Raw genomic sequence first — 25224 nt, forward strand, 5'->3', positions numbered from 1 at the left:
CATAGTCCAAAGTTGTGCAGGTTAGGTAGATTGGCCATGATAAATTACCCTTAGGTTACTGGTTTACAGGGATAGGGTAGGTGTGGGCTTAACTGGGGTGCTCTTTCCAGGAGCTGGTGCAGACTCGGATGGGCTGAATGGTCTCCTTCTGCACTGTAAATTATGATTCTCTGGTGCAGCACTCCATAGGAATGAGAGTAGACCATTTATCTCCTGGAGCCTATGCCACCAGTCAATAAGATTGTGCGACCTAACTCTAAATACCTGCCTCCCCTCTCTCTCTCTCTTCCCCCCCCCCAAGAGCGGGACTTAAAGTATAATATTCTCACACGGGCAAAGATAAACAATTGACCCAAAGTTCATAAATTCAATATTTATTCAATTCTGCATTCGATAGGACTGTGGCTGTAGTCAGGTGACTCAAATCACCACAAACATGCCAGCACTTTTCGATCAATTACTTCTCAATTGAACTTGATCTTACTTTATTAGATTGCAGAAGCTGTTAGATTAAAAAAAAATAGTCTCTCTAATTGCTCATCATTGGTATTGATTTCTCCCCGTTTCCTTTTCCATCTTAGCACCGATATCATCAACAAGTTCCTTCAGATGTTTCAAGTGGTTCAATGCCCTGTTGAAAGAAAAGGTTCAGCTGTCACTACATTTTATTCTGCATCCATGGTCAGTTCAGAGTTTGTTTCCATACAAATCAGATTGGGCCTGAAGCTACACAGAACAATGCCTACCAGAATATCTGATGTGACTGGTTTGCTTGCTCGTCCTTTCCCTGCAGTCTTTTCTCACTAACTTAACCCAGGACGTTTATCGCAACTGGTTTTGCAGATTTAAGTAGGTATATTCTCAGGAAATTGTCCCTTTGTATGACAGCCAGATACACAGACTATTGAACATGCCTGACAAGCAAAACCCATTCAATTTAATAAACCCGAGTCAACAATGGTGTCGCATTTCTGAAACCATCGCAATTATTGTGTAGCTCATCATTAAAGGGACAAAATCAACAAGCACCACCGAACTTATCTCCCTTTAAATACAAAACCAGAATCATGCCTACACTTCAGGGCATGTTGTATGAAAAGCAAGCTAGACATCTGAATACGAGAAACACATTTTAATACTGAGATAAGCAGTGCCACATATTGCAACATTTATTATTAGAGATGCCAAATTCATACAGGAATTAATAATTGAGTACTGAAAAATTATGAAGATCAGAAAAGACTGAACAGGGTGAGGCACTTGTGTCCAGCACAGAAAAGACTTAGTGGTATCCAATTAGAGGTCTTTAAGATTTTGAAAGAATTTAATAGGGTAGAGCATGTAGATAGAATGTTTCCACTTGTGTCAAGTCCAGGTTTAGTGAAAGACGAATAAATCCGGTAAAGATTTTAGGAGATAACGCAATTTTTTCTCCTCATGGGATATGAGCATTGGGAGGTCAGTATCTATTCCCCATCTCTATTGCCCTAGAGAAGGTGGTGGTGAGTCACCTTCTTGAACTGTTGCAGTCCATGTGTGTAGGTACACCACAGTGCTGTTATAGGCGTTCCAGGGTTTTGACACTGTAACAATGAAGGAACAGCAAAATACTTCCAAGTCAGGATGGTGAGTGGCTTGGGAGGCGAACTGCAGGTGGTGGTGTTCCCACATGTCTGCTGGCCCTGTTCTTTTAGTTGACAGAGGTCACCGATTTGGAAGATCCTTGTCAAAATAGGCTTGGCGAACCATTGCAATGCTTCTTGTCGATGGCAAACTCTGCTGCCACTGTACGCCATACTGAGGGTGGAGGGAGTCAATCTTTTAAGATGAATGGCACTCAGGTGAGCTGTTTTGTCTCTCGAGTTTCTTGTGCTTTTGTAGTTACACTCGCTCAGACAAGTGGTGAGTATTCTATCACACTCCTGAGTGACACCTTGTAGACAGCAGACAGGCTTTGGACAGCCAGCAGGTGAGTTACTCACCACAGAATACTCAACCTCTAACCTACTCTCGTAGACAGAACATTTATGTAGCTAGACTAGTTTAGCTTCTGGTCAATGGTAACAAGCAAGATGTTGATAGTGGGGGAGCAATTGACTAAATTGCATTGATTCACTTAAGGGCAACTAAATCAAGTACACAAAGGAGAATGGAGTTGAAGGATATATGTGATAGGATGAGCAAGTAGGCTGGGAGGAGGCTCAATAGCATAAACCGGTATTGTGTATTTCGATGCAATTCTATAAAATTAAGCACACAATCTGTAGTGAAGTATAAATTATGTCCCCTAATCTCCATTTGGGGATGGGAACAGAGGGGAATAAATCTGCACAAGTTTGCACTAGCGTGAGTGATGTTTATTCACACTGTAAAAACTGCACTTACCCCTTCTATACAACGATCTAACAGTAACCTGTTGAACAGAACACAATCCAGAGCATTTACAAAAAATGATCAAAATGTATTTCCATTTTCAGTGTAAAATGGAGCACATCAGGGAGGAGAAAATTATTCTTAAACCTTCCCAAGATAATTGGAAATTATTTTTCCAATGGGAATCTTAATGATAAGACAGCAAAGCATTTTGAAGCATTTACTATATTTTGTTGCTCAGAGAGATCTTCCATTTACTAAGCAAACTATAATCAATGTCATTTGCTGTGGGATTATACACAGATGACTATTTGACCCAGGTAAATAATTGAAGATGATTTTTAATATGCACAGGAATGATAATGCCAGGTAAATTAACTATTCACCCCATTTGATGAAGTGATCTGATAAATTACAGGATTAAGAAGCTAATTAACAACCTGCAAGAGAGCTAGGATATATTTAATAGATGTTACACGCACTGTTAGAAAAGCACATTGGATTGATGTTAAGTGGCCTTGAGCCAAAAACATTACATTAATTTATATATTAGGAATAGAAAGTCTACTCCAAAAAGTTTGGCAAAATAAATTACTACTTAACTTAACTTGCCCGCAGTGCTTCTCAGTCTTGGTGGTGGCCTTCCATAAAGAAAATTGATGATTAAGCAATAATGCTGGGGAGGCGGTGGCATTGTGGTATTGTCACTGGACAAGTAAACCAGACACCCAGAGTAATGCTCTGGGGACCAGGTTCAAATCCCGCCACTGCAGATGGTGAAATTTGAATTCAATAAAAATCTGGAATTAAAAGTCTAATAATGACCACAAAACCATTGCATCATGTTAACATTGAAAAGGAGGTGGAATTGGATCTTTTCAAAGATATTAAGGTAGATAAGTCTCCTGGACCAGGATTTATCCCAGAACACAGAGGGAAGCAAGAGAGGTAATTGCTGGGGCCTTGACTGATATCTTTGTATCCTCATTGGCTACAGGTGAGATCCCAGAGGACTGGAGAATAGCTAATGTGGTACCCCTGTTTAAGAAATGTAGCAGGGATAATCCTGGAAGCTATAGGCCGGTGAGCCTCATGTCGGTAGTAGGTAAATTATTGGAGAGAATTCTCAGGGACAGGATTTATACCCATTTGGAAACAAATGGACCCATAAGCGATAGACAGCATGGTTCTGTAAAGGGGAGGTCATGCCTCGCTAACTTGATCGAGTTTTTTGAGAGGGTGACAAAGATGGTTGATGAGGGGAAGGTGGTGGATATTGTTTACATGGACTTCAGTAAAGCGTTTGACAAGGTTTGACAGACTGGTGAAGGGGGGGTTCAGCGATGATACCTCTTAAAACTGAATAGTTAGCATGCCACTAGAGTAGTGTTACATAAGTTATTTTATTAAGGATTGAGATGAATTATAGGACTGAGTAATCATTATTAACCATTAAACATGTATTTTTAGGACATAGCAGTAATAAATAATCAAATAGGATTTAGGATAGCTAACTTGACCAAAAGGACATTACTTCTGACATCTTGTCTTTGTGAAACAATTCAGGGTGCTGGTTCTGTTGTTCTGTTTCTCACATCAGTCAGCACATGCTGCTGGGATTGTACATAGCGGTTAGGATGAGGATCAATCATGCGCTGCTTGCAATTCTATTGGGTGAAGTGAAAACACTGCTTGCAATACTATTGGATAAGTTTAAAAGTAGCAGCATCAGGGATTGGATCGCATCCAACTGGGGTGGGCTATTGATTTCTGACCGTTGTACAAGTACTGTGTTCTGGTCTTTGTTCGGCAGAACAGGTCTTGGCAGATATCCAGTCTGTTCTCAGTGTACACGTAACAAGCTTGGTTAAATAAGCCATCTTGTCCAGGCTGTCGTGTTTGTTCCTCTCTGTATTGAGCCACAGGGAATAACCCCACTCAATACACAGATCTTGAAACCGCTCCTACATCAACTGGTACAAAAGGTGAAGTCACAAGGGATCAGAGGTGAGGTGGTAAGATGGATACAGACCTAACTCGGTCACAGAAGGCAAAGGGGAGCAGTAGAAGGGTGTTTCTCTGAGTGGAAGGTTGTGACTAGTGGTGTTCCACAGGGATCTGTGCTTGGGCCTCTGTTGTTTTGGTGTACATAAACGATTTGGCAAAAATGTAGCCGGTCTGATTAGTAAGTTCGCGGATGACACCAAAGTTGGTGGAGTGGCAGATAGTGTTGAGGATTGTCGGAAGATACAGCAGGACATGGATAGGTTGGAGACTTGGGCAGAGAAATGGCAAATGGAGTTTAATCCAGAGAAATGTGAGGTATTGCATTTTGGTAGGTATAATAGAGGGAAAATATACCGTAAATGGTAAAACTCTTCGGAATATAGAAAGTCAGAAAGACCTGGGCATGCAGGTCCACGGATCTTCTGAAGGTGGCAACACAAGTGGACAAGGTAGTCAAGAAAGTATACAGAATGCCTGCCTTCATTGGATGGGGCATAGATTATAAAAACTGGCAAGTCATGGTATAGTTGTATAGAATTTTGGTAAGGCCGCACTTGGAATATTGCGCACAATTCTGGTCACCACACTAGCAGAAGGATGTGGAAGCTTTGGAGAGGATGCAGAGGAGGTTTTCCAGGATGTTGCCTGGTCTGGAGGGGTTAGCTATGTGGAGAGGCTGAATGGACTCGGACTGTTTTCATTAGCAAGACGGAGGTTGAGGGGTGACCTGATAGAGGTCTAGAAGATTATGAGGGGCATGGATAGAGTGGATGGGCAGGCACTCTTTCCCAGGGTGGAGGGGTCAGTCACCAGGGGTCATAGGTTTAAGGTCCGTGGGGCAAAGTTTAGAGGAGATGTGCGAGGCTGGTTTTTTTTTTTTTTTTTTTTTTTTTTTTTTTACACACAGGGTGGTGAGTGCCTGGAACGCGTTGCCAGGGGAGGTTGTAGAAGCAGATACATTAACGGCGTTCAAAAGGCATCTTGACAAACACATGGATAGAATGGGTATAGAGAGGTATGACACAAGGAAGTGCTGAGGGTTTTGGCCAAGGGTGATAGCATGATCGATCCAGGCTTGGAGGGCAGAAGGGCCTGTTCCTGTGCTGTATTGTTTTTTGTTCTCTTTGTTCTTCGACGGACGGAAAAACCATCCGATTCACTAATGTCCTTTAGGGAAGGAGATCTGCCATCCTTACCTGGTCTGGCCTACATGTGACTCCAGACCCACAGCAATGTGCTTGCCTCTTAACAGCCCCCTCAAGGGAAATTAGGGATGGGCAATAAATGCTGACACAGCCTGTGACGCCCACTTCCCATGAACAAGTAAAAATAAAGAAAAACATGTTCATGCTTTTCGTACTTTAGGAACGTCACAAATTGCTTTATAGCCAATGAATTTTTTTTTTGAAGTGTGCTCAATCTTCTTCTGTAAGCAAACGTGACAGCTAATTGTGCATGGCATAACCTCACAAAACCAATGAGAGATGTCCAGTTCATCTGTTTTGATGCTTGAACAATAAATGTTGGCCAAGATATGGGGGATCTTTCCAGCAAAGGGCAAACAAAGGTTTGTGACCTAAACAACAACAACTGGCATTTATAAAGTGTCTTTAATGTGGGAAAAAAGCCCCAAGGTTCTTCAAAAGAGCATAATCAGGCAAAAGACGACACGGCGCCAAAGGATGAGTGACAAAATGTTTGGTGAAAGTGCTAAGTATTAGACAGCACCATAGGAAAGAGAGAGAGAGCGCAAGAGCGAGAGAGAGCGCAAGAGCGAGAGAGAGCGCAAGAGCGAGAGAGAGCGCAAGAGCGAGAGAGAGCGCAAGAGCGAGAGAGAGCACAAGAGCGAGAGAGAGATGAAGAGAAAAAGTTTTGCGGAGTGAATTCCAGCACTTAAAACCTAGACAGCTGACCAGGCAAAGGAATTGAGACAAGAATCCAACCATTCTGTCTGCACTGCACTGAAATGTTCAACGGCTGTAGTTTGGACATTCTTTAAAACCACAAACATTTAAAGCAAAGTAAATGAGTCAATGTTCTGTGATGGGGCACCCAGAGTCAAGACCTAGTATCATGGGCTGGGAGTGGTAAAGATAAGTGGGAAGAGGAGAAAAAAATGAAAGAGGTGGAAAGATTAGAAAAAGGATCAGGTAGAAGGAAAGCAGCAAACCATCTCCTTTGTGGAAGGCAGGAGATGTTGGTTTATGAACCTCTCTCACCTCACACTTGGCAGAAGACAAAAGGAGTCGTGGGGAAGAGCAATGAGAGGGACAGAAAACATTCACGATGGAAGGGAACAAAGAAAAAAATGATTTTTATGGAGGAGGGTGTTGCAGCAGCTCAACACAATTCTCAAGAGAGGTGGAGGCAAATGCATTGCAGCACCTCTGAGGCAGGAGTAAACAAGGTATTAGACTACTCTGCAGTTACTGCTGCCAGTTAGTGGCAGCCTCAAGTGGGCCAGCAAATCCGGACTGCAAAGGCTTTTCTGCTTAGGGTTTGACAGAACCTGGGACCATTTGGAAGCTTGTCTTTTCCATGAGAGGTTGGGTGGAGACTGAAAATCTGATTAATGGCACGTTCGATATTGTACCGAAGAACAGTCAATATCAGTCTCTGGGGCGGGGAATTTATAGAGTCCAGGGAGTGCAGTCACGTAAAATTGGGCTGGATGACTGGGTTTGCACGCCTGTCGCTTTCTTACTACTGCTAGAAGGCGGAAGACCACCTGCCTGCCCACTGGCTGTTTGATGCCCTTAAGTAACCAATTGAGGGACACTCAAGGGCTTTTTCCAGCCATCATTACCATTGATGGTGGGTGAGCACCACCACGTATGGGAAGTCTGCTCGGTATACTTTGGTGGCTTGAGTGGAGAGAGCCCTTCTGACCAGGCACCTTCTGGTCCACAGAGGGGCCCCACCGATCAGCAAGTGTCAGCCCTGATGCAGAATCCCCTCTGCCCTCATGACAAACGCCACTCCATACCTGGGCCGGCCTGAGGCCCTGGCAAGCCTCATACACTAACCTTGATTTTTGGGCCTTCCCCCTGGTGGCTGTGCCATGCCTCTTGCAGTCCCAGCCATGACTAACTCTCCCACTAGACCTTCTAGGGCTCAAGAACTGCTAACTCACCCGATTGGCCAGCAATTCTGGGAGGAGGGAGGAAGCAGAATCTGCACTAAAGGGGCAGAATCCTTGACTGCAGACAGTTCACTGCCCGAGGATTAGAAAATCCAGTCGGGGCTTCCGTAACCGGCTGGTACACAGCCACCCATGGTTTGGTGCAGTAACTGGTGGAACAAGAAAGCATTGAGGGGCCTTCTGAGAAAGTGTGCAAAAATAAAAAAACGGCAGCACTCTACAAACCACATAAACTGAAGGGAGAAGGAGGTGGGTGTCAATGAACAGATGAGCTTGGAGAGGGTGTCTGTTTGATGTGTGTGTGTATGTGTGTGCCTGTTTGGTGTATGTGTGTGTGTATCTGTTGGTGTGCGCGTGTATCTGTTTGGTGTGTGTTTGTGTCTGTTTGATGTGTGTCTGTTTTGTGTGCGCATGTATCTGTTTGGTGCGTGCGTGCGTGTGTATCTGTTTGGTGTGTGTGTGCGCGTGTATCTGTTAGGTGTCTGTGTGCGCGTGTATCTGTTTGGTGTGCGTGTGTCTGTTTGATGTGTATCTGTTTGGTGTGCGCATGTATGTTTGGTGTGTGTGCGCGCGTCTATCTGTTTGGTGTGTGCGCGCGCGCGCGTGTATCTGTTTGGTGTGTGCGCGTGTGTGTATCTGTTTGGTGTGTGTTTGTATCTGTTTGGTGTGCGTGTGTCTGTTTGATGTGTATCGGTTTGGTGTGCGCGTGTGTATCTGTTTGGTGTGTGTGCGCGCGTGTATCTGTTTGGTGTGTGTGCGCGCGTGTATCTGTTTGGTGTGCGCGTGCATCTGTTTGGTGTGCGCGTGCATCTGTTTGATGTTGTGTGTGTCTGTTTGGTGTTGTGTGTTTGTATCTGTTTGGTGTGTGTGTGTCTGCGTGTGTGTCTGTTTGGTGTGTGTGTGCGCGTGTATCTGTTTGGTGTGTGTGTGCGCGCGTGTATCTGTTTTGTGCGCGCGTGTATCTGTTTGGTGTGCGCGTGTATCTGTTTGGTGTGTGTGTATCTGTTTGGTGTGTGTGTGTCTGTTTGGTGTGTGTGTGTGTGTCTGTTTGGTGTGTGTGTGTATCTGTTTGGTGTGTGTGTACGCGTGTATCTGTTTGGTGTGTGTGTGCGCGTCTGTTTGATGTCTGTGTGCGTCTGTTTGATGTGTGTGTATGTATGCGTCTGTTTGGTGTGTGTGCGTCTATGTTTAGTGTGTGTCTGGTGTGTGTGTATGTGTTTGGTGCGTGTGTGTGTGTTGTGTCTGTTTGGCGTGTGTTGTGTCTGTTTGGCGTGTGTGTGTCTGTTTGGCGTGTGTGTGTCTGTTTGGCGTGTGTGTGTCTGTTTGGCGTGTGTGTGTCTGTTTGGCGTGTGTGTGTCTGTTTGGCGTGTGTGTGTCTGTTTGGCGTGTGTGTGTCTGTTTGGCGTGTGTGTGTCTGTTTGGCGTGTGTGTGTCTGTTTGGCGTGTGTGTGTCTGTTTGGCGTGTGTGTGTCTGTTTGGCGTGTGTGTGTCTGTTTGGCGTGTGTGTGTCTGTTTGGCGTGTGTGTGTCTGTTTGGCGTGTGTGTGTCTGTTTGGCGTGTGTGTGTCTGTTTGGCGTGTGTGTGTCTGTTTGGCGTGTGTGTGTCTGTTTGGCGTGTGTGTGTCTGTTTGGCGTGTGTGTGTCTGTTTGGCGTGTGTGTGTCTGTTTGGCGTGTGTGTGTCTGTTTGGCGTGTGTGTGTCTGTTTGGCGTGTGTGTGTCTGTTTGGCGTGTGTGTGTCTGTTTGGCGTGTGTGTGTCTGTTTGGCGTGTGTGTGTCTGTTTGGCGTGTGTGTGTCTGTTTGGCGTGTGTGTGTCTGTTTGGCGTGTGTGTGTCTGTTTGGCGTGTGTGTGTCTGTTTGGCGTGTGTGTGTCTGTTTGGCGTGTGTGTGTCTGTTTGGCGTGTGTGTGTCTGTTTGGCGTGTGTGTGTCTGTTTGGCGTGTGTGTGTCTGTTTGGCGTGTGTGTGTCTGTTTGGCGTGTGTGTGTCTGTTTGGCGTGTGTGTGTCTGTTTGGCGTGTGTGTGTCTGTTTGGCGTGTGTGTGTCTGTTTGGCGTGTGTGTGTCTGTTTGGCGTGTGTGTGTCTGTTTGGCGTGTGTGTGTCTGTTTGGCGTGTGTGTGTCTGTTTGGCGTGTGTGTGTCTGTTTGGCGTGTGTGTGTCTGTTTGGCGTGTGTGTGTCTGTTTGGCGTGTGTGTGTCTGTTTGGCGTGTGTGTGTCTGTTTGGCGTGTGTGTGTCTGTTTGGCGTGTGTGTGTCTGTTTGGCGTGTGTGTGTCTGTTTGGCGTGTGTGTGTCTGTTTGGCGTGTGTGTGTCTGTTTGGCGTGTGTGTGTCTGTTTGGCGTGTGTGTGTCTGTTTGGCGTGTGTGTGTCTGTTTGGCGTGTGTGTGTCTGTTTGGCGTGTGTGTGTCTGTTTGGCGTGTGTGTGTCTGTTTGGCGTGTGTGTGTCTGTTTGGCGTGTGTGTGTCTGTTTGGCGTGTGTGTGTCTGTTTGGCGTGTGTGTGTCTGTTTGGCGTGTGTGTGTCTGTTTGGCGTGTGTGTGTCTGTTTGGCGTGTGTGTGTCTGTTTGGCGTGTGTGTGTCTGTTTGGCGTGTGTGTGTCTGTTTGGCGTGTGTGTGTCTGTTTGGCGTGTGTGTGTCTGTTTGGCGTGTGTGTGTCTGTTTGGCGTGTGTGTGTCTGTTTGGCGTGTGTGTGTCTGTTTGGCGTGTGTGTGTCTGTTTGGCGTGTGTGTGTCTCTATGTTTTGTGTGTCTGTATGTGTTTGGTGTGTGTGTCTGTTTGGTGTGTGTGTGTGTCTGTTTGGTGAGTGTGTGTCTGTTTGGTGTGTGTGTGTGTGTGTGTGTGTGTGTGTCTGTTTGGCGTGTGTGTGTGTCTGTTTGGCGTGTGTGTGTGTCTGTTTGGTGTGTGTTTGTTTGATGTGTGTGTGTGTGTGTTTGATGTGTGTGTGTGTGTGTTTGATGTGTGTGTGTGTCTGTTTGATGTGTGTGTGTGTCTGTTTGATGTGTGTGTGTGTCTGTTTGATGTGTGTGTGTGTCTGTTTGATGTGTGTGTGTGTGTCTGTTTGATGTGTGTGTGTGTCTGTTTGATGTGTGTGTGTGTCTGTTTGATGTGTGTGTGTGTCTGTTTGATGTGTGTGTGTGTCTGTTTGATGTGTGTGTGTGTCTGTTTGATGTGTGTGTGTGTCTGTTTGATGCGTGTGTGTGTCTGTTTGATGCGTGTGTGTGTCTGTTTGATGCGTGTGTGTGTCTGTTTGATGCGTGTGTGTGTCTGTTTGATGCGTGTGTGTGTCTGTTTGATGCGTGTGTGTGTCTGTTTGATGCGTGTGTGTGTCTGTTTGATGTGTGTGTGTCTGTTTGATGTGTGTGTGTCTGTTTGATGTGTGTGTGTCTGTTTGATGTGTGTGTGTCTGTTTGATGTGTGTGTGTCTGTTTGATGTGTATTTGTGTCTGTTTGATGTGTATTTGTGTCTGTTTGGTGTGTGTTTGTTTGATGTGTGTGTGTTTGTTTGATGTGTGTGTGTTTGTTTGATGTGTGTGTGTGTATGTTTGATGTGTGTGTGTGTCTGTTTGATGTGTGTGTGTGTGTATGTTTGATGTGTGTGTGTGTCTGTTTGATGTGTGTGTGTGTCTGTTTGATGTGTGTGTATGTGTTTGGTGTGCGTACGCATCTATATTTTGTGTGTGTGTGTGTATGTGTTTGGTGTGTGCGTCTATATTTTGTGTGTGTCTGGTGTGTGTGTCGGTTTGGCGTGTGTGTGTTTGTTTGATGTGTGTGCGTGTCTGTTTGATGTGTGTATGTGTTTGGTGTGTGTGCGCATCTATATTTTGTGTGTGTCTGGTGTGTGTGTCTGTTTGGTGTGTGTGTGTGTATGTGTGTCTGTTTGGTGTGTGTGTGTGTGTCTGTTTGGTGTGTGTGTGTGTGTGTTTGATGTGTGTGTGTGTGTGTGTTTGATGTGTGTGTATGCGTTTGGTGTGTGTGCGCATCTATATTTTGTGTGTGTCTGTTTGGTGTGTGTGTGTATGTGTTTGGTGTGTGTGTGTCTGTTTGGTGTGTGTGCGTCTATGTTTTGTGTGTGTCTGTTTGGTGTGTGTGTGTATGTGTTTGGTGTGTGTGTGTGTTTGGTGTGTGTGTGTGTCTGTGTTTGGTGTGTGTGTCTGTGTTTGGTATGTGTGTGTGTTTGGTATGTGTGTGTGTTTGGTATGTGTGTGTGTTTGGTGTGTGTGTGTGTTTGGTGTGTGTGTGTGTTTGGTGTGTGCGTGTGTTTGGTGTGTGTGTCTGTTTGATGTGTGTGTGTGTCTGTTTGATGTGTGTGTGTGTCTGTTTGATGTGTGTGTGTGTCTGTTTGATGTGTGTGTGTCTGTTTGATGTGTGTGTCTGTTTGATGTGTGTGTGTGTCTGTTTGATGCGTGTGTGTGTCTGTTTGATGCGTGTGTGTGTCTGTTTGATGCGTGTGTGTGTCTGTTTGATGCGTGTGTGTGTCTGTTTGATGCGTGTGTGTCTGTTTGATGTGTGTGTGTCTGTTTGATGTGTGTGTGTCTGTTTGATGTGTGTGTGTCTGTTTGATGTGTATTTGTGTCTGTTTGATGTGTATTTGTGTCTGTTTGGTGTGTGTTTGTTTGATGTGTGTGTGTTTGTTTGATGTGTGTGTGTGTATGTTTGATGTGTGTGTGTGTCTGTTTGATGTGTGTGTGTGTGTATGTTTGATGTGTGTGTGTGTCTGTTTGATGTGTGTGTGTGTCTGTTTGATGTGTGTGTGTCTGTTTGATGTGTGTGTATGTGTTTGGTGTGCGTACGCATCTATATTTTGTGTGTGTGTGTGTATGTGTTTGGTGTGTGTGTGTCTGTTTGGTGTGTGCGTCTATATTTTGTGTGTGTCTGGTGTGTGTGTCGGTTTGGCGTGTGTGTGTTTGTTTGATGTGTGTGCGTGTCTGTTTGATGTGTGTATGTGTTTGGTGTGTGTGCGCATCTATATTTTGTGTGTGTCTGGTGTGTGTGTCTGTTTGGTGTGTGTGTGTGTATGTGTGTCTGTTTGGTGTGTGTGTGTGTGTCTGTTTGGTGTGTGTGTGTGTCTGTTTGATGTGTGTGTGTGTGTGTGTTTGATGTGTGTGTATGCGTTTGGTGTGTGTGCGCATCTATATTTTGTGTGTGTCTGTTTGGTGTGTGTGTGTATGTGTTTGGTGTGTGTGTGTCTGTTTGGTGTGTGTGCGTCTATGTTTTGTGTGTGTCTGTTTGGTGTGTGTGTGTATGTGTTTGGTGTGTGTGTGTGTTTGGTGTGTGTGTGTGTCTGTGTTTGGTGTGTGTGTCTGTGTTTGGTATGTGTGTGTGTTTGGTATGTGTGTGTGTTTGGTATGTGTGTGTGTTTGGTATGTGTGTGTGTTTGGTGTGTGTGTGTGTGTGTGTGCGCGCGTGTTTGGTGTGTGTGTCTATGTTTTGTGTGTGTGTGCGCGCGCGTGTGTGTCTATGTTTTGTGTGTGTGTAGGCATGAGTCTGTGGAATACCTGTGTCTGTGGAGGGGGTGGTGAGGATAGGAAATAAATTAGGGAATGATGCACATTCTTGGATCTTTAGAGGAGATTGAGCTGGCCCAGTGAGGCTAGTAAAAGGGTGGGATTCAGCAAAGACAGCTGATTGGATGGTTTTGATCTTAGTGACAAAGAAATCCCTGAGCTCCTCACATTTAGTATTGGAGGCGAGGTGGAGGAGGAATGGGAGGGGCGTTTATGAAGGGCTGCATTAAAGAAAAGCATCAGGGCCTCACCTTCGAATTCGAGGACGGTCTTACAAAAATAAGGTTAATGTGGCTGTGAGGCTGAGAGAGGGAATTCCAGGAGCTTAGGGGTCAGGCAGCTGAAGGCATGACCGTAATGATAGCATGATTAAAATTAAGGGTGCTAAATGCAAAATTAAGGAGCATTGAGATCATGAAGCATCTGAAGGCAGTTACAGGGATGGGGAGAGGCCATGGAGAGATCTGAAAACAAGGGTGATAATTTTAAAATTGAGGTATTGCTGGGTCAGCAGCCAATATCAGTCAGCAAGCACAGGAATGATGGCCGATTAGGACTGTGCTGCAATTAAACTGCACACAATGCCAGCCACCAGCTCACAATTTATCACTCAATGGGTTAGCCAACTGACATAATAATTTACCTCGCTGCCCCCTGACAATGGCTTTGTTGTAACATTAAAATCTTAAGATCAGGGCCCATTTATATACCAAATTACCGTTGTAATGATTTGCTGCCAGATGCCTCCTCAAAATCCAAGCCATGTGTCTGAGACATTATGTTTTCAGATATCTGTTCAAAAAAATAGTTTTTTTTTTAAACAAAAGGATAACATTGTAAATATAATAATTCTTTGTATCGAAATATCTTAAAAAAACATCTTCAGGCACTAATTGATCTTTTGCAGGACATCAAGTGCCACTAAAAAGTTAAGTCACTTTTAAAGCCCACATCCATTTAAGATTTGCATTTATTCCCAATATCATAGTATCTTGATTACACTCCTGGGTAAGATGTTTAAAACTCTGACAAGAGTGCCTTCTCTCACCATAGTCTCCAGTTCCGCTGTTCAAATACCTTCCTTCTCTCTATATATACTATTGACAATACAGACATTAATCCTCTGAGCGCCAAATATATCATCCAATCTGTCCTTCCCCCCGTCTCATCTCATGATGCTAATACCAAGACTCACTGCATTAACTGCTCGCAGGACTTAGAAACTTTGCAATTCTTTGCTTGTACGTTCTCCAGCGTGGTGGCTTCCTGGCCATTGATCTTTTCACCCAGAAGAGGAGTTGCATTACCAGCATGTGGTCCTGAGGACATGGATCCCATGCAGGAAACAGTTCAATGACTTACGGAGGTTGGGCAAGCTGAATATTATGCAGTTCTCAGCTCAGTCTTCACTCTTTCACCTCCCCAGCAGTCTCCAGCACAGATGTGGAGGGGAGATGGTGCCTAGCGGCAACATCACTGGACTAGCAATCCAGAGACCCAGTTAATGCTTTGGGGACTGGGATTTGAATCTAAATTTAAATTCAGTTCATAAAAACTGGAATTAAAAGGTGCTCTGATGGTGATCGTGAAACGATTATGGATTGGAGCAAAAATCCATCTGGTTCCTTCATGTCCTTTAGAGAAGGAAATCTGCAATCCTTACCTGGTCTGGCCTACATGTGAATCCCAGATCCACGGCAATGTGATTGACTCATTTAATACTCTCTGGGTTGCTAGATCATTTCACTCAGTTGTATCAAACTGCCAATAAGTCTAAAATGAATGAAACCGGACGAACCAACCAGTATTGATCTAAAACCCGAAAATGACAATGGCAAACCCAGCCCTGTCGACCCTGCTAAGAAGGTCCTCCATACTAAAATCTGGGGGCTTGTGCCAAAATTGGGAGAGCTGTCTCACAGTTGTATACAGCCGATGGAGAGTCCTCAACATCAATTCTGGACCGTATGAAGTCTCATGGTATCAGATCAAACATGGACAAGGAAATCTCATGCTGATTACCATTTACCGTCGCCCCATAGCTAATAAATCAGTACTCCCCCCTCCACGTTTAATATCAACTGGGAGATGCACTGAGCGTGGCAAGAGCACAAAATGTACTTGCGTGGGATATTTCAAATGTCCATCTCCGAGAGCGGCTCCACTACTGACAGACCAAGGCAGCACAGCTGAGAGACTGGGTCTGCAGAAGGTGGCGAGGGAACCAAGAGGGTAAAAAATTATATGACCTCTTCTTTCTCAATCCACCTGTTGTCCATGACAGTATTGGTAGGGGTGACAAGCGCATAGTCCTTGTGGAGTTCATGTCCTGTCTTCACATTAGGAATACCCGCCATCATGTTATGTGGCACTACAGCCATGCTAAATGGGATAAATTTCAAACAGAAACAGAAAATGCTGGAAAAACTCAGCAGGTCTGGCAGCATCTTTGGAGAGAGAAAATAGAGTTTACGTTTTGAGTCTGCATGATTCTGCTTCACAGTTCTGAACCTACCATGTTTGACCAGGTCTTTCTGCATATGGAGATTAAGTATCTGAGGAATCGCAAATGGTGCTGAATATTGTGCAAAAATCAGGAATATGGAAGGGATTTCTTGATGGAAGGTGGTCATTGATGAAGCAGCTGATGTTGGCCCGAGGACACTACCCTGGGAGCTCTGGCAGTGATGTCCTGGACTGAGATGATTGACCTCCAACCACTATAACCATCTTCCTTTGTGCCAGGTATGACTCCAACCAGCAGAGAGTTTTTCCCCTCAATTCCCATTGACTGGAGATTTGCTCAGGCCCCTTGATGCCATACTCGATCAAATGCTGCCTTGATGTCAAGGGCAGTCACTCTCACCTCACCTCTAGAGTTCAGCTCTTTTGTTCACATTTGAACCAAGGTAATAAGACCCTGGCGGAACCCAAACTGAGTGTCCAAGAGCAGGTCATTGCTAAGTAAGTGCCAATTGATAACATTGTTGACTGCCTAGTTTTTGTTCAAAGAATGCACTCTCTTGGTCCTAACTCTCTGCCTTTTCCTACTGCAGGAGAACCTCTAATTCCCAGACAAGTTGAGTAGGTAGGGGTGGAGCGGCCTCCTTGACCATCCTGATGGAAATGGTACTTGTCTGCCAGTTTCCGAGCTAAATCTCAACTACCTTAGGCAATTTACTTTTCTTTCTCGTGTAGTTGTAACTTGCCAGAGCGGCTGGAGCTGAGATGGTGCATACCACCGAGACCTGACAGGATGCCCTGTTCAACACCTGATTTCCAGCTATTTCTTGGTCCTTTTGCTAAGTGTCCTTTTCCAACTTGTGCACGGTGTTATGGGCAGGAAGGGGGTCAGTTTAGCAGTACTAATTTATTTCCCTCATCACCCATCCGCAAACAGGAAATGTGTTTTCACTTGTATCCCTTTTAATAAGCAGTGGTGTTAATTTCCAACCCCTTGGTTTTTGTGTGATCCAATTTCTACTAATAATCCCACAATAAACTCAAGGTAGGAGGAATTCAAAATGGCTAATTTACTGCATTCCCCTTCACACACATATAGTAAAGAGAATAAAAAAAGTTGTACAGTAGAAAATAAAATATTCATTTGGGGAGGTCCAGAGTCAAGTCTCATGAGGATTCATAAGACCATAAGACACAGGAGCAGAATTAGGCCACTCGGCCCATCGAGTCTGCTCTGCCATTCAATCATGGATGATATTTTCTCATCCTCATTCTCCTGCCTTCTCCCCATAACCCCTGATCCCCTTATTAATCAAGAACCTATCTATCTCTGTCTCAAAGACACTCGGTGATTTGGCCTCCATAGCCTTCTGCGGCACAGATTCACCATCCTCTGGCTGAAAAAATTCCTCCTCATTTCTGTTTTAAAGGATCATCCCTTTAGTCTGAGATGGTGTCCTCTGCTTCTAGTTTTTCCTACAAGTGGAAGCATCCTCTCCACGTCCACTCTATCCAGGCCTCGCAGTATCCTGTAAGTTTCAAAAAGATCCCCCCTCATCCTTCTAAACTCCAATGAGTACAGACCCAGAGTCCTCAACCGTTCCTCAAACGACAAGCTGTTCATTCCAGGGATCATTCTTGTGAACCTCCTCTGGACCCTTTCCAAGGCCAGCACATCCTTCCTTAGATATGGGGCCCAAAATTGCTCACAATACTCCAAAAGGGGTCTGTCAAGAGCCTTGTATAGCCTCAGAAGTACATCCCTGGACTTGTATTCTAGCCCTCTTGACATGAATGCTAACATTGCATTTGCCTTCTTAACTGCCGACTGAATCTGCACATTAACTTAAGAGAATCGTGAACAAGGACTCCCAGGTCCCATGTCCCTTTGTGCTTCGGATTTCCTCAGCATTTCCCCATTTAGAAAATAGTCTATGCCTAAATTCCTCCTTCCAAAGTGCATAACCTCACACTTTTCCACATTGTATTTAATTTGCCACTTCATTGCCCACTCTCCTAGCTTGTCCAAATCCTTCTGCAGCCCCCTTGCTTCCCCAATACTACCTGTCCTTCTATAGATCTTTGAATCATCTGCAAACTTAGCAACAGTGCCTTCAGTTCCTTCTTCCAGATCATTAATGTACATTGTGAATCGCCCAAGACAGCCAAAATGGCGATTCACCGGTACCCCCGCGATTCTCAGTGCTGGATGGGCCGGGCGGCCTGCCCACACCTGGTCGCTGACGGCGGGAACAGCGCGGGATCGCTGGGGGGGGCCTCAAATGGGGTCTGGCCCGCGATCGGTGCCCACCGATCGTCGGGCCGGCCTCTCTGAAGGAGGACCTCCTTTCTTCCGCAGCCACGCAAGATCCGTCAGACATCTTCTTGCGGGGCGGACACGGAGAGGACGGCAACCACGCATGTGCGGGTTGGCGCCGGCCAACCCGTGCATGCGCGGGTGACGGCAGTTATGCGGCGCCGGCCGCGTCATGTATGTGGCACGCCTTTACGCGGCGCCAAGGCCTGGCGCGCGTAAATGGCGCAGCGACGCTCCTAGCCCATTATCGGGCCCTGAATCGGTCGGGATAGGGGCCGTTTCGCGCCGTCGTGAACCTCGACGGAGTTCACGACGGCGCGAACACTCTGCCTCCATTTCGGAGAATCCCGCCCAGGGTCAGTTATCTTAATCATCTTTGTGGGTCAAAGGATTCAGTTTACAAAATAACCGTGAACATATACTTTACAAAAAGTATAGCGTTAGGTTTCGTTCCATCGCAATTATATATTTGAATATTAACTTTGCACTTGAAACTACGCTAGCAAAAATCAAATTGATGATTAATCTACATTTAGACAGTTGTAGCTTTCAGGACCAACCCATTACTTCATTGGACACACTATAAAATGAAGGTTTAAGTGATGTTCGCTAGTGCTCCAATGTCACAGATATTAGGAGAACTACTGGCTTACAAGAAGGAGAGGGTGTTGATTTATTATTTAATTAAGTGAAGTACACATCAGACCAATGCTGAAAGCATAGATGATAAATCAGCAAGCGATGTCTATATGACATCCAGCTTGGGTTTACAACTTTTACGAGGAAATTAAATCAGTTATTACTTGCAGAGATTTGAGGTTGAGGGAAGTAATACATGAGGGTAGGACACTGTGTAATGAGACAGCCGTTAAGCTCAAAAGACAGTAATGAGCTAGGTAGCGAACGGAATGAACAGAGTTGAAACTGAAGCACCCCAGGCTCAATGACTAATGATGACTCAGTTCCTACACACGTCTAGGTTCAATATTTCATTATCTGCTTAATGAGATCATCGATGTTCTGTTCAAAAACAAGCATAACGGTGTCCAAAAATCAGAAAATATTCCTTGTTGCTTGGTCATAATGCTATTTCATCGAAAGACCCTGGGTATAATAACCTCTAATGATTAGTGGATTCCAGTTCATATACAGAAAAACAAGGATTAAAGGCTAGCCAAGAGTTCTGTTCAGTGTTGGTCTGTGTGCGCGTGCTGTGAGAAAATTAGCCGGAAATTTGTCACACTGATGGTGATATAGTAACCGAGGAGGGCCCCTGCAAAATAGTCAGCTTTTGCAGGAACATGTGGTTAGCGCCAGGGTCCCAGGTTCAATTCCCGACTTGGGTCACTGTCTGTATGGAGTCTGCACATTCTCCCTGTGTCTGCGTGGGTTTCCTCAGAGTGCTCTGGTTTCCTCCCATAAGTCCCGAAAGACGTGCTGTTAGGTAAATTGGACATTCTGAATTCTCCCCGTGTACCCAAACAGGTGACGGAATGTGGCCATTAGGGGATTTTCCACAGTAACTTAATTGCAGTGTTAATGTAAGCCTACTTGTGACAACAAACATTGAATATATTCAAGAGGCGGCTAGATATAGCACTTGGGGCGAATGGGATCAAAGGCAATGGGGAGAAAGCAGGATTAGGATATTGAGTTGGATGATCAGCCATGATCGTGATTAATCGCGGAGCAGGCTCAAAGGGCCAAAAGGCATCCTCCTGCTCCTATCTTCTATATATCTATGTAATAAAGGTTATTATCAGTGAAAGCCAATCAGTCAGCAGAAGGATTGCATCTGGAAAATGAACTGAAATCTCTCTACCGAACTAGAGACCGCTTGAACCCAAAGTATCAACTACTGGAATAAACCTGTATCAGCCGCAACACGTCATCCTCTACTTCTCGCAACTCTCGTAACTTTTTATTTATATTTACTTATTATTGGACTCAATTCTTACTTTGAATCCGTATGAATGTTGATGTATGTGTTTTACCATTTCTGCCTACCTTTTTAGTAGTTAATAAACTTATTCATAACTCAAGAAAGCCTGGTTAAATTGGCTCCTTTTTAAACATGATTATTAGGAATGGAAAAGGCATCTAAGGGAAAGGGAACTTTGTTAGATTAAACCTTTGTTGCTACCAGCAGAGGGTGGGGTCAATAAAAACACAGAGCCAATCATCCCTCCATACTGGGTTTGTACAATTTGCAGGTACCCCAGCTGGACAGTAGCAAATTGAAGGGTCTCGCCCAGATCAACTATTTAACTATTTTGCAGAACCTCACCTGGGACTGGTCGTAACAAATTCCGAGTATAATTTTTAATACTTTAGTAAACCGTCAGTTTACAGGTACTAAACTGAGTTTACTTTACTGTGAGGTTTTATTGCAATTGAGCATGACAGTTTATACGTGTGCAATTTTCAGGTGGAATATTGCATGGGCTGGTTTCGCACAGTGGGCTAAACAGCTGGCTTGTAATGCAGAACAAGGCCAGCAGCGCGAGTTCAATTCCTGTACCGGCCTCCCCGAACAGGCGCCGGAATGTGGCGACTAGGGGCTTTTCACAGTAACTTCATTGAAGCCTACTTGCGACAATAAGCGATTATTATTATGCATAGTGGTCAGAAAGATAAATATGGAGATGATCAAAAACACCTGCATAGTTGAGTATAGAGCAGCAAAAAAAGCTTTGAACGTGGCACTGTGAATGATTGATCATTTTATAATGGCGAGTGAAGAGTGATGTAGCTGCAGCGAATACCACCAACTTTTGTTACTTTATCACGGCAAACACAAATATTGCTGGGAAATAGGTCTCTAAACTTGCTATCTGTCCTATTTTCACAGAGGAAAGACAAAATGATGTGGCTAACTATCTCTTAAAGCTCAGAATTCTTCAGCCACTTACTGAAATTTATCTTGCCTACTTTGTTTGCATTTTCCGAAGTTTGGTCAATTAGGTTGAAGTTAACGAGGGTGGAAGAGTCATTCTAATATTCTGCTGTAAGAAAAAGGTTTTTTAATGAATTGAAAATTTCATTTTAATTCATTTGATTGGATTGCTAGGCTGCAATCAAACCTCCCTCTTTTCCCACAGAAATCGTTTGAAGTTGCAGGAAGAGTGAGAAAGGAAGGCAAGGAGCAAGAAGGAGTGATAATCGACTGGATAGACTTGTGCCGAGTCCTGATGTCGCTTTGTAGGGAAAGGCTATTTCGAGTGAAGCACCAGGCAGAGTGCTGGACTGTTTGTAGTGCGTCTGGGGATCCTCAGAAGCAGGGAAGAGCAGGGCAGATCATCAAATGGACAAAGAATGGGGTGCAGTTACCCACAAGCAACAGGGTACAAATCATAGCTCAGGATCTCAATACCAGTACAGGTTGACTCAGTTCTTTATGGTTGTATAACAAGGAGCTAGCCGATAATTGAATATCCTACATCATAACAGCTCCAGAGAAGGTCATACTGCCAGTGTACCTTTAAAAATAATCATGATACAATTCGACAATGCGGCTTTGTGCCTGGATTGGTTACCCACACCACTGCCAGGTAGCCATTGCTCCTGGAGACACAACTCAGATTAGATTTTCCTCAACACCACATCAACACGCCTCTGCAGGGCTGCGGAAATTCAGCCCTTTGCCATTAATGCTCTATCGGTATTTCCTCTCCACGCAGGAATATGATGTGATGCGTTGGAGGTAACCTCCGGCATGAAACAAGCAAAGCACCTAGAAAAGATGAAGAACAAACTTTTCACTGTCCCAGGTCATGGAATCAGTCCAGTTCCATTGTCCGGCTGAAGAAACCATAACGCCAATGTGTCAGTGAACAATAAACAGCTACGGTATCAATCCATCTCAATGAAGGATTGTATACAAGACCCAGCCGTGGTACTGAGTCTCACACCATGGAAACCATTCAGCCTTTGGATGCAGCCGATTGCACATGTGTGGTGAAAGATGAAAACAGGAGCATCAATCTCACGTATCAGTTACGTGCCGTTGAAATTAGCCAGCTGCAATGGGCGGCACATGGCGCAGTGGATAGCACTGGGACTACGGCGCGGAGGACCTGGGTTCGAATCCCGGCCCTGGGCCACTGTCCGTGGAGGAGTGTCATGTGTCCGTGTGGAGTTTGCACATTCTCCCAGTGTCTGTGTGGGTTTCACCCTCACAACCCAAAGATGTGCAGGTTAGGTGAATTGGCCACACTAAATTGCCCCTTAATTGGGGAAAAAAATAATTGGGTACTCTAAATTAAAAAAAAAAGAAATTAGCCAGCTGCCAATCGTACAGCTCATACTTCCTGTGAACAAAAGAGTGAGATTGCCGGGAGTAATGTGAGCCCCAGCCACACATTTATTGGCTAAAGCACACGCATCTTTAAAAAAAAAAAAAAAATTTAAGAGTACCCAATTCATTTTTTCCAATTAAGGGGCAATTTAGCATGTTCAGTCCACCTACCCTGCACATCTTTGGGTTGTGAGGGCGAAACCCACGCAAACACGGGGAGAATGTGCAAACTCCACACGGACAGTGACCCAGAGCCGGGATCGAAACTGGGACCTCGGTGCCGTGAGACTGCAATGCTACCACTGCGCCACCGTGCTGCCCTGAGCACACGCATGTTAATGGCTCTTCTCACATCCAGGTCGTCACGACAGCTGCTGTTAACTCTGCAGTGGGGGAATTATAAGTGCACATATATAAAATGGTCCTTAATTTTTTTTTTGTTTATGGGATGTAGGTATGGCTAATTAGGCCAGCATTTGACCATCCTGAATTCGCTTTGAGAGGGTGGTGGTGAGCTGCCTTCTTGAGCCACTGCAGTCCATGAGGTGTAGGTGCATCCACAGTGCTGTTAGAAAGGGAGTTCCAGGATTTTGACCCAGTGATAGTGAAGGAATGGAGATCGGAAATATATTTCCAAGTCATGGTAGCACAGTGGTTAGCAGTGTTGCTTCACAGCACCCAGGGTCCATGGTGCAATTCCTGCTTGGGTCATTGTCTGTTCAGAGTCTGCACGTTCTCCTCGTGTCTGTGTGGGTTTCCTCCGGGTACCCCAGTTTCTTCCCACAAGTCCCAAAAGGCGTGCTTGTTAGGTCATTTGGACGTTCTGAATTCTCCCTTAGTGTACACGAACAGGCGCCGTAGTGTGGCGACTAGGAGATTTCTGCAGTAACTTCATTACAGTGTTAATGTCAGCCTACTTGTGACAACAAAAAAGATTATAAGGGTGGCATGGTGGCACAGTGGTTAGCACGGCTGCCTCACAGCTCCAGGGACCTGGGTTCAATTCCAGCCTCTGGTGACTGTGTGGAATTTGCACGTTCTCCCCATATCTGCATGGGTTTCCTCTGGGTGCTCCGGTTTCCTCCCACAGTCGAAAGATGTGTAGGTTGGGTGGATTAGCCACGCTAAATTGCCCCTTAGTATCCAAAAAGGATTACAGTAGGGTTACTGGGGAGAGGGTGAAGGTATATGCTAAAGTAGGATGCTCCTTCTAAGGGCTGGTGCAGACTCGATGGCCGAATGGCCTCCTTCTGCACTGTAGGGATTCCATGAAATCAGGATGGTGAATGAGTTGGAGGGGAAATTGCAGGTGGTGGTGTTCCCAGGTACCTTCTGCCCTTGTCCTTCTTGATGGCTTAATTCCATTCAGACTTCGTAGCAGTTTGGTACCACTGAGTAGCTTGCTTGGCCATTTAAGAGTCAGCCACATACCGGTGCTCTGTGAGTCACATGTCGCCAGACCAGGTAAGGACGGCAGATTTCCTTGCCTAAAAGAAATCAGTGAACCAGATGGGTTTTTAACGACAACAATGGTTTCACGGTCGTGGAAATGGAAATCGCTTGTCACAAGTAGGCTTCAAATGAAGTTACTGTGAAAAGCCCCTAGTCGCCACATTCCGGCGCCTGTTCGGGGAGGCTGGTACGGGAATTGAACTGTGCTGCTGGCCTGCCTTGGTCTGCTTTCAAAACCAGTGATTTAGCCCTGTGCTAAACCAGCCTTTACTGAGACTAGCTTTTAATTTTATATCTAGTCATTGGGTTTAAATTTCACCAGGCTTCGTTGTGGGAAATGAACCCCTGCCTGCAAAGCGTTAGCCCGCGATTACTTGTCCTTTAGGTTACCATTACATCCCCTATGCAGGATGCTGGAGAGTATAGGGGCTTAAGATGGTAACTCAATTGGAATTTTCCAGAAATCTGGATGTTTATCCTATTGTGTCCTCATTCCTATTGTTTTGTAAATTGATTTCCATTGCTGATCATCATTCAACTTGTTGAGATCTCCCCCCGTCCCAATTTTGTTACTGAATTTTATTTTCCAAGCACAAAGATAATGTAAGCCTGGGGGAAAATATTACTCATATACAGTGAAATCTGAGATTAAGAGGTACGTTTCCAAGTAGGCACCTCAAAACACAGATAAGGACCTTCAGCAATGTCGTCGCAAATTCCTCCAAATCCAATGGTAAAAAAGGCACTCCATGAGCCGCGACCTCTTCCAAGCCAACATGCCCAGCATCAAGGTGTTATTCATTCAAAACCAACTCCATTGGGCAGGACATGCTGTTTAAATGCTGGACACCCAAAGCAACTGTCCAACTTGAACTCAATCATAGCAAAAGACTCCCAGAACAGCGGAAACATTTTGAGATGTCCTAAAGGAATTAATCATCCCCACTGACTCATGAAGTTCATGGCTCGTGACTGACTAAAGAGGAGAAGGTTCATTCAAGAAGGCATCAAACACATCAAGAGACTTTGTCAGGAGCACACAGAGGTAAAAGTTGAAGCTTTGGAATAAATCTCCAAACATCTCAGCTGCTCGAGCCTTCAAGCACCACCAGCTCTGCACGTGGCAGAGTTTGTGGATCGCAGAATTGGACTCATCAACCATCTCAGAATCTATCGAACTGGAATGGCTACAAGTCATCTTCAATTCCAAGGGACCACGCAAAAGATAAAAAAGGTTGCAATCAAAATTAATTTGGACAATATCAACCAAGAAGTGTAAGATGAAGCATTTTGGTAGGAAGAACATGGAGAGACAATATAAAATGAGGGGTAAAATTCTTAAAGCAGTGACGAGCAGAGGGATCTGCGTGTATGTGTGCAGAAGGTGGCAGGACAGGTGGAGAGAGCAGTTACTAACGCACACAGTATTCTGGGCTTTATTAATAGGGGCATAGATCACAAGAGCAAAGAGGTTATGCTGAATCTATACAAGATACTAATTAGTCCTGAGCTGGAATATTGTGTAGTTTTGGGTGCCACGCTATAGAAAGGGTGTGATGGCATTGCAGAAGAGGTTTACAAGAATGATTCCAGGGATGAGAAACTTCAGTTATGAGGATAGATTGGAAAGGTTGGGACCGTTATCTTTGGAGAGAAGTTGGCTAAGAGGAGATTT

General features: G+C 44.9%; 1 protein-coding gene across 6 annotated transcripts in view; it reads right to left on the reverse strand.

Moving 5' to 3' along the window:
* Window positions 1-358: 358 nt before the first annotated feature.
* The window catches only part of c3h18orf54 (chromosome 3 C18orf54 homolog), a 62716-nt gene continuing 37850 nt past the window's right edge, over window positions 359-25224 (reverse strand). For 5 of the 6 annotated variants that reach the window (XM_072497402.1, XM_072497400.1, XM_072497399.1 and 2 more), the window contains 2 exons: window positions 13739-13812; window positions 359-631 (listed from right to left, as the gene is read on the reverse strand). In XM_072497402.1, the coding sequence (XP_072353503.1) occupies window positions 541-631; window positions 13739-13812 (165 nt within the window). In that variant the 3' untranslated portion in view covers window positions 359-540. The remainder of the gene's footprint in view (window positions 632-13738; window positions 13813-25224) is intronic. The other variant, XM_072497404.1, reaches the window with a different exon arrangement.

Source organism: Scyliorhinus torazame, chromosome 3 (genome assembly GCF_047496885.1).
Source record: "Scyliorhinus torazame isolate Kashiwa2021f chromosome 3, sScyTor2.1, whole genome shotgun sequence".
NCBI lineage: Eukaryota > Metazoa > Chordata > Chondrichthyes > Carcharhiniformes > Scyliorhinidae > Scyliorhinus > Scyliorhinus torazame.